This window comes from Podarcis pityusensis (genome assembly GCF_964106645.2).
Source record: "Podarcis pityusensis genome assembly, chromosome: 8".
Lineage (NCBI taxonomy): Eukaryota > Metazoa > Chordata > Lepidosauria > Squamata > Lacertidae > Podarcis > Podarcis pityusensis.
Window position 1 is genome coordinate 53,915,224 of NC_138033.1, and position 9,813 is coordinate 53,925,036.

The 9,813-nt window shown below is 42.2% G+C and overlaps 1 protein-coding gene and 1 long non-coding RNA gene across 2 annotated transcripts in view; both read left to right on the forward strand.

Moving 5' to 3' along the window:
* Nucleotides 1-6,890, forward strand: part of LOC308483058 — a 229,625-nt gene extending 222,735 nt beyond the window's left edge. The window contains exon 2 of the long non-coding RNA XR_013989572.1: nt 5,631-6,890. This is a non-coding gene — a long non-coding RNA (uncharacterized lncRNA). The remainder of the gene's footprint in view (nt 1-5,630) is intronic.
* Nucleotides 1-6,890, forward strand: part of LPCAT2 (lysophosphatidylcholine acyltransferase 2) — a 36,260-nt gene extending 29,370 nt beyond the window's left edge. The window contains exons 12-14 of the mRNA XM_081016584.1: nt 936-1,034; nt 1,821-1,962; nt 3,240-6,890. Coding sequence (XP_080872710.1) covers nt 936-1,034; nt 1,821-1,962; nt 3,240-3,469 — 471 coding nt within the window. The 3' untranslated portion in view covers nt 3,470-6,890. The remainder of the gene's footprint in view (nt 1-935; nt 1,035-1,820; nt 1,963-3,239) is intronic.
* Nucleotides 6,891-9,813: the final 2,923 nt, after the last annotated feature.

Genomic DNA, 9,813 nt, shown 5'->3' on the forward strand with positions numbered 1-9,813 from the left:
CCCATCCCTTCCTCTGCCTTAAAGTCTGGAAACTGGCCAGTCTCTGAGGGCTGGTATGCCAGCCTCTTTCAGATGATATAGCCAGTGGCTTGAAATGAAGCCTGCTCCTTGCACTAGAATATTGTGTGTGGGTGCATACACACAGAGAGAAACACACACATACACTACACATATAAATATTTACATAAAGGATATAGTTTGTAAGATAAATAAATAAATGCATATTAAAGCAAAATAAGCAGAAATGTTAGGGTTCCCATACGTCTGGGAATTTCCAGACATGTCCTATTTTGGGGGTCCTTCATGCACATCTGGGGGGAATTTTACACTTTAAACAAATGTCTAGGATTTTGGTTGTGTGTGTGTGTGCACCAGCAGCTCTGGTTCAGGCTCTGGCACGGGCGCAATTGCCCTAAAAAAGCTCAACAACTTTTTGTGTCCCTATTTTTTACCCCTTGAAATATGGCAACCCTAAGAAATGTATAAGACCCAAAACATATTAAGCAGTCCACTCTTATGGGTCAGGGAAAGCCTGGATGAAAAGATAAATCATCACAAGATGTCTAAGCAGCTGGTGGTTGTCGTTTTATGTATATAACAGAGGGGAGGGCATTCCACAGAAGAGGGGCAACAGCAGAAAACACCCATTTTCTGTGATATTCTGTAGGGTGTGGTGTGACAAGTAGAATTCTCTGTGAAGATGAATTGATGGTTGATCATTTTTTTGGAACTGTAGCTCTGTGAGGGGAATAGGGGTCCCCTAACAACTCCCAGCACCCTCAACAAACTACGGCTTCCATAATCCTTTGGGGGAAGCCATGGCTGATTAGAGTGGCGTCATAGTGCTTTAAATGTATGCTGTGAATGTGGCCCAACAATGTCAGGGAGGGGAGAGCAGCACATGCCCTTTGAATGTTGCCCTGCATTTCTTACAGAATGGAGATGGTACCATAGACTTCAGAGAGTACGTTATTGGTTTGTCCGTGGTTTGCAACCCTGCCAACACAGAACAGACCATTCAAATGGCATTTCAGGTAAGTCCTCAAGCTTAGCATCTTAACTCCAAAAAGAGTTCCGCTATACATATAAACTTTCAAAATCCATGGGGGGGGGCTCTAACAAAGTACTGCTCAGAGTAGGCCCATTGAAATCAATGGACTTAGTAGAGTAGCCATGGCCATTATTGTCAATAGGTTTAATATTTTTAAAAAGATAGTGAAATATACTCGGAGTCGAGAGTGGATTTCAAGCTCTTTATTCAGCTGCATTCTGAATCCTATTGTTCTAGGACCAATCAGACTGCTGCCTTTTGGATCCTATTCAACTCAGTATATAACAGATAGATTGCTGCAAACTAAGGGGGGGAGTTTTTAAAATCTAAATTATTTCACAGAAGCTGCAGCGTGTAGATACAGCCAGAGTTTCCTGATGAAATAGAAAATGCCTAATGCCTCCATATGGCATTGTTTTCCTTTAATTTATTTTGTAAAATATTTATCTTATTGATTAAATGATTCATTTCAAGAAAGCTCATGCATTAAATGAATTAGCAAATGCTTATATTTATCTAGTCTGTTGATCTAGTCTCTTTATCTAAACTGCAGCCTTATCAAGAGTGCCCATCTCACATTACTTTACACAGTGATGTATGGTTTGCTCAAATTCCTAACCCTCCCTTGATGTGCCATGCCACCACCCTCCATCTGTTGAGGGTTCCTCTGTAATTCCCTTGACTTATTTAACTGTAAAGCCCTTTTGGCTGTTCCCAATGTAACAACAGTTCCCATTGCGAAACATCAACACGTGCCTCTTTTCTCCAGCTCTTTGACGTCGATGAAGATGGCATCATAAACGAAGACGAATTTAGCTTAATTATGCGTTCAGCGCTTGGGCTTCCTAGCCTCGACGTTTCTAATCTGTTCAAGGAAATAGATGCTGACAACTCTAAAAAGCTCTCCTATGGTAAGTGTCGCCAAGCCAAAAGTGTCATTGCTTCCTTGGGAATTGTTGTCTGGACCTGAGGATGCCAAGTTGACTGGGTGAATCCTTAGGTTTTACCTACAGTCCCAGTATTTCTGTTCAGAAACCAATGATAGCTCAACAAGGTGGACCTCCTTTTACATCTGTAGTGTAACTGCAGCCCTCTAAGCATTTATTGTTGTAAGTATGGTGCCCCCTAAAAGTTGTAATTAACTATCATTTTCGGATATCACGGTTCCCGCGCTTCCAGTCTGTTGCTCTTTTCAGGTGGGATTCAAGTTGTACATTTAGAGTGGTTTTGGTGGTATTGAGCAACCAACTCCCTTTCGCAAAAGATTCAACTTTTTGTGACATGGAAAGTGGTGGGGAAATGGCTCTGGAAAGTGTGGGGGCAACACCCGCAACGTCATCTAACCTCCCTGCAAGCAAATGAGAATGAAGGCTCTTTAAAGAGCCAGTGGCGTCTAATCTCCTTGCAAACAACTCAGATTGAATGTGCAGTAAATGGTCTATCTAGACCAGCGGTTCTCAACCCGTGGGTCCCCACATGTTGTTGGACTACAACTCCCATCATCCCTGAGCTCTGGCCCTGCTAGCTAGGGGTGATGGGAGTTGTAGTTCAACAACATCTGAGGACCCACAGATACAGAAAGGCTTATCTAGACGTACCCTTAATCATAGTTTAGTGCAGAGGGGAGGAACCTCCAGGCCAAATTGGGGTTCTCAGAGGTATTTATTTGCCCTGCGAGGCTGCTTTCCCCCCAGCCAAGCCTAGCTGCCCCACATCTGATGTCATGGGGAGTCAGGTGTCAGGGAGGTAAAACTGCGGCCGAAAAAGAACAATTGGAAGACTTAAAGTGCAATCTCAATTGTTCCTTAACAAGTAGAGCTTGCAATTAGCAGCTTTTGAATTTAGTGCCAAAAGGAAGGCCCAGTCACTCAGATGGGTTTCACTCAGAAGCTCCTAACTGGAGCACCTGAACGGAGCCAGTTTACCCTGACATGGAAACATGGACAGTAGACTTTTGTCTGAACCTAACACTGTGGTTTAATATTAACTGTGGTTTGTTTAAACAATCCAATTTCCCAGTACATGTTTTGCAGTTGGCTAGTCTCAGTCAAACCACGGGCTATCAGTCCAGACGACATGATGAGGTGCACCTCAGCAAAAGCAGAAGCTCATGCTAAAGCTATGGTTTAACGCAATGCCCAAACTCCCCCAGTGTTAGAAATAACTTCTTGTGCTTCTTGATTTTCAGAAGAGTTCAAGGATTTTGCTCTTAAACATCCCGAATACGCCAAACTGTTCACAACATACCTCGAGCTACAACGTTGCCAAATATTTCCAGAGACAGAATTGACTTGCAGCACTCCGGCTGTGAAAACCCCAGTTTCAGAGATTGCCTCGGTGCCAAGGAATAAAGTTTGTCCTCAGGCCAGTGATGATGACCATTCCATTGTCAGTGTCTCTGATAAAAAAGAAGACTGAATCTAAAAGGCCGAATATATTTGTGTGTATGTGTTGATGTTTTGTATTTTATTTTTAATATAAAGAACATACGGATTTTCTTCTTTTTTAAAAAAAAATATGCCGTTTTTAAATTTTTATCAGAGAAGGCAAAGATAAAAAAAATTAATTGCTTAAAAAATTATCCAACTAGTTTTAATGAGTCAATTATTCTATTTATTATTTTTATTTTTATCACTTGGGCTGCATTAATTGCACCCCTGTTTTATTGGGCTGCTTGCACTGAGGCAAAATGCAATACAATGGTTACTCTCTTGGAAAGAATGCCATTGATTCCCCACTCCCACCCTGCCTTTGTGGCAAATGTTTCCAAACAATTAATAACTACAGTGGTACCTTGGGTTACATACGCTTCAGGTTGCATACGTTTCAGGTTACAGACTCCACTAACCCAGAAATAGTACCTTGGGTTAAGTACTTTGCTTCAGGATGAGAACAGAAATCATGCTCCAGCGGCGCGGTGGCAGCGGCAGGCCCCATTAGCTAAAGTGGTGCTTCAGCTTAAGAACAGTTTCCGGTTAAAAATGAACCTCTGGAACGAAATAAGTACTTAACCCAAGGCACCACTCGGGTTAAGTAGCAAACAGGTTGCTCTAAGCTAACTTGGCCTTTTGGAGCAGAAGTGGAAATGTAAGATCATAAATTAATAGGGTTGGACCTTGCATTTGGGGTGACCTATGTATCAGAACGAAGATTATGCTATCTCCATTTTTATAGTTGTCCTTGTCTGCCCCTTCATTCTACCCCCAGAGTCTATGCCTTCCTCCACCTTCCTCTTCCCTTCTCTGAATTAGTATCTGATTTCAGTTCTGTGTACTGATTGGTCTATTGGATGACCACCTTGATTGACCCCCCCCCCCTTCCTTTGGAAAAAGGAAAGCACATCATGGCTGTAATATGGGAGAAATCTGGTGGACTGTACTCTTTTATCCCTCACTTAAGCAGGAAGAAGGTAAGAGAAGGTCCTTGCTTGGGAACCACCTCACTCCCATGCCAAAACCAGCAGTGAGTCTTCCAATTGGACACTTGATGTGTTGACTGATCAGATGACACCCTCAACGTTCTGGGACAGCTGTACAAAGACTGTATCAGTCCCCAAAATAGTCATAATTTTGCTCCTCACTGTTATTCCATTTGTGGCCCTCTTGAGGATCATTTCCCAATTGACTATGTCTGCATTGTACCTACTGAGAAACCAGACGTGCATGTACGGTAGCTCTTCTGATATCTTTCTTGGCCTGTGTCCTGGGGTTAACTTCAACTGGGGAGATGGTAGAAGAGGAGGGTGTATAGATTGAGAAGAGAAAATCCTCCAAACACTGATACAGATCTGTAACCCCATCCTCAAGGAGCTGAATTTGTCTTTATTTATTTATTTAATTCAGGAGATCTAATCACGACATCATACTAGCTGGTCTGATAGTATCATCACAGGCTATTTTACCAGCCAGCTAACTATCTTTGAAGGTTCTTCAGCAGAGTACATTTGTCTATAGAATAAATGTGTGTGTGTTCAGAAAGGGGAATGTGCTCACTCAGGGGATTTTGGCCTTGTAACTATACTGAAAAGCCATTTTACAATATTTTTGCACTCTACAAAATATTGCCTAGTGTTGTCTATCTTAACCTAACAAATGCCTGTCTTGTCCTTATCTGGCCACCTTGGTTGGAAGCGGTCTTCTGGAGTGGAAACTATGTGACTATTATAGAAAATAAATTAAAAATAAAATAATATGGTTTATTTGCACATGATGGTGCATATGGTTGGCTTTGTGCTTAAAATAAGAGCTGGATCTGCTGCTATAGGCTTTCGTGTGTGACTGGTACTAGTTCAGTGTTTAAAAAATTAGAGCTGTAGATTCAGCAACTGTGTAACGAATGTTTACTCCTTAGATGCTCAGGAGAGAAAGTGGACTGAAGGTGTATGGATTGGTGCAATTTCTGAAGCTAATTAGGGCCTGGCTACTTTATTTTAAATCTGTGGATGCTGCTCCAAGGTGGAAAAGAGGAGTAGAAAGGCATCACATACAAAAACTAAGTGGTCTAGAGTAGAGATAAAGGAGACATTAGAAAATTTGATCAATTTTGCACTTTCCAAAACAATATCCAAACCAAAACACAGCTTTCCTTCAAATGCCACTCTTACCTGAATTTTGCAATGCAGTTCTCCAACCAATGTTTTTTTTAAAAAAATGCATATATTTGGGGTAAGTGTGGATAGAAATGGACATGCTGAAGAAAATAACATACGAAAGTGCATTTTACCAGGTGAAAGTGCTTGCAGAAATGTAAATATTAGTAAAAGTTGCGTGCCAAAAAACAAAAAGCGTTTATCAGGAGAAATTAGCTCTAAAAGAGTGATGAATTTGTGTTAGGATTTTTTTGAGTGAGTCGCGAATTGCTGCAAAATGTGGAGAACTGAATTTAAGATAGGAAAAACAATAAACTTAGAAAATTAAAACTGACATATCCTCCCATCCCTACTCTAGAGTACGGCTTTTTGTAGACAGAAAATGGTATCCCTTTCAAAAGTTTGGGTCCATGTTGTGCAGCATCCATTGAGTAAGACATCCCCTTTGGATTTAAACATAGTGGCTGGTGCTTATTGGGGCTGGTAGGGTGTAAGGCAGGAGCCCAACAGTAGGTGGCGCCAGAGCCAATGACAACCTAGAGCCAGATAAGTCTAGTATTGTTTCCATCCACCTCCCTGATGAGTTCTACAAGAGGCAACACTGAGACTAAGGAGGAGGAAGCTGGTGGTCAGTGCCACCCTCTGGACTAACTGCAAGAAGGCAGGCAGGTGGGGGCTGGCTGAGGGCACACTGTGGCTGGTACGGCAGTGACCTAATGGACCAGCTTCCAGGGTTAATCTTGTGTTGGACTGTAGTCCAATGCTAAGTGCAAGGAAATAGGGCTGATAGCCACATGTGTGCAAAGCAAGCAAGAATTCAGTGAAGGAGGAAATGTACTTTTACTAGAGTTATGTCTATAATTGCAGAAGTGAAGCTACTTACATTTCTGGAATTGCACATGAGTTTAAAGAAGCTCTGTTGGGAGAAGGTGGGTGGGAAAACATAGGGGTTCATTTGAACAGAACTCTTGCAGAGAATATCTGAGTTTCTGGGTCCTAAACAACAAATATCAGGGGAAAACAGTAAAATGCCATCTATACAGTAAAATCTATACAATCTAAACAGTAAAATGCAATCGATAAGCCATAGGTAGGATATTGCCTTTCAAATTAACAAATAAGGTTGCTATATTGTTTCCATTTGCTTTATGGTTTCCTGTTTATGTATGGTGTTTCCTCTTCAAAGTTTGTGGGTTTTATGTGCTTTTTAAATAAACATCTAAATGATGCAGTGTCTCCATAGATGAAAAACTCCAAATGGTTTCTGAATCATTTTTTATAATTGTTGAAATGAGGTGTTCCTCTGTATTTGGGAACCAAAGACAGAGTGAGGGACCTCCAGATTCCCAGACTGTCCCTGTGCCTTTAACCTCTCAGCTGACCTCCCTATCTCTTTGATGTTAGACTGATATGTCTTATGGTTGCACCCTGTTTACAACTTCCTCCTCCTTCTCACACTTCCAGAATTTTGCAATGCAGTTCTCCAGCCAGCTAAGGTTTGCAAAAAAAAAGGGTAAGATATCCTAACCAAATTTTGCCTGATGGTCAGCTGCCCTGCCAATAGAGGAGCTATTTCATTTCAGTGACCTTTTTTCATCCATTTCATCCATTACTTTTAAAGCCAAAGTGAAAAAAGCCCAAGTTGTAAAATAATAATAATAATAATAATTCTAAAGAAATCCTCCCTCTCGGGTCGCACTGTAGCAGGCTGTGAGCGCTTAAGAGTCTCACCCTCGATTACTATTTGCAGGAAGTCAGAAGCCAAACCTCTTGTGACATTAAGGAGGTGTGTTTGCCATCTGCTTGAAAATGTGGACATTTCATTAGGAGGGAAGTTAACCTGACATTTCATTAAGCCAAAATGCAAACACAGACATTTAATTTGATCAAAAGGCAGCCAGTATGCTTTGAAGCCTGGTCCTGCATATGTTTACTCGGAAGCAAGCCTTACGGAGTTCACTACGACTTGGTCCTTCAACTGCATATTTCATGGGGGGGGAGCCTGCAGCGGGGGGCTTTAATTGCTTCTTGTTTCTTGAGATACAAAAGAACCTGCAGACAGAAAAATTTTTACATGATAAACAGATAGCAGTCAGTAAGGTAAAGGTAAAGGACCCCTGAATGGTTAAGTCCAGTCAAAGGCGAATATGGGGTGTGGCGCTCATCTCGCTTTTCAGGCCAAGGGAGCCAGCGTTTGTCCACAGACAGCTTTCCGGGTCATGTTGCCAGCATGACATCTGCTCAACAACCAAAGCTAATTTTCCCTCCCACTCTTATTTCAAAGCTATTTTTGTCTTTGTATCAGAAAAGCACCGGACAATTTGGTTGCCAATGAATATTGCTGCAAATATTTCTGAGATCATGGCCTTTCCAACGAGTGGCTCCTGTCTAGGTTTGTTGATTGTCTTACTTTAAATGTTGTGAGGATCCTATGCCCTTTTAAAATGTGTTTTTTTGGGGGGAGGGTTATTGGGTTGTTGTTTTTTGATTATGTATTTTGTGGTTTTCTATTTTGATTTTATTCTGTGAACTGCCCTGAGACCTCCAAGTGTAGGGTGGTATATAAATTAAAACAACAACAACACCTGCTTCTGGTGCAACAGGACATTGTGACAAGTACCAGAGCTCATGGAAATGCTGTTTACCTTCTCGCCACAGTGGTACCTATTTACCTACTTGCACTGGTGTGCTTTTGAACTGCTAGGTTGGCAAGAGCTGGGACAGAGCAACGGGAGCTCACCACCATTGCACGGATTCAGACCGCTGACCTTCTGATCTGCAAGCCCAAAGAGGCTTGGTGGTTGATACACACACCCAGTTTGTAGAGGATGGATGAATCTGTCAATTCTACTTAGCTAGGTTACTCAATTTTTTACCTGAAATTCAAGGTTGTTAAGAGACCCCTATCCCCTCTCTCAGAGCTACAATTCACAGAATTCGTCAACAGTCAATCCCTCTTCCCAAGGAACTTAGGGAATTGTAGCTCTTGGAGGAGAATAATGGTCTCCTAACAACACCTTACCACAGTTTCTGGGATTCTTTGGGGGAAATCATGACCCTTTAAAGTGGTGTGCTACTGCTTTAACAGTGCAGATGAGGTCTTATAGCACATGAATCAGGCTGCTGAAATCATTAAACAAAGAATGAAGGCTCCTTATCTTCATTCCACCCCCCCCCCCCTTTTAAATTTTTATTGAAACTTTAGGCTCCTTCTCTTCAGATGTTCTTGCTGTACATGTAGATTCCTGGGGACGCGACTCCCCACTCACGCTTTGGGGACAGCAAAGCCACCCTCATCAGATTATGGTTTTGTCACAACTATGGAATCCGAGAGATGTTCACCCTGTGAGTCAGGATCACTTGATCCCAGCTGTGTGAGAGCCAGCTGAGATGTGCTTGGTGATGAGAGAAGGGCAATCAGAGATACTCTTTTAATTCTTATCTTATAGGTTGCCAGGTTCTGGGTATTGGTGTTATCCTGAAAGCTGGCAAGGGAGAGTAGAGAAAGGGTGCCCTCTTGTGGTCCACGGCTTATATTGCATAATACATGCCCCACAATGAGAAGACATAAGAGGGCTCCTCCATGCAACCCATCTTTGAGGATTCATGCTAATTTTTTTTACACAGAGGTTGGATTATACCCAAGCATTCATTCTGGTTGTTTTGTGGGCCAGTTATATGACAGTAAACATTTGATCTGATTGGCTGGTGTGGTATTTAAACATCTTCCCTTCAGTCATTGCACCTCCCTCTTTTCCTGGGTAGATGTAGATGAGCCTTTGGCACTGGAAGGCCAATATCTGAAGCACCCCACCCCAAATGCTGCTAAGGTCCCAATGAGATCTGTGCCCACTGTTTCCACATCTCTTTCATTTATGAGCCATTGAACATGGATCATGCCTCTTGCTTGCCTGGATGAAACGAATTGTGACCTTGAAAAACTAAAAACTAAAAACTGGTTGCCTTATAGTGTGCCCACATTTCACGCAGGAGAGCTGGGTTCCATACGGCTAATGTGCATATATGAAAGTCGTGCATAGTCAAAATTGTGCTATCCTTGGAGCCATCCCACAGCTAGCCAGTCTGGGGTGAAGAGAGAGCACCCCCTCTAGTCCCAGAGCTGGCGTGCAGCAGGTTTGCTTGGGATTACCCATCATAAAGAGTGTTTTTAAGC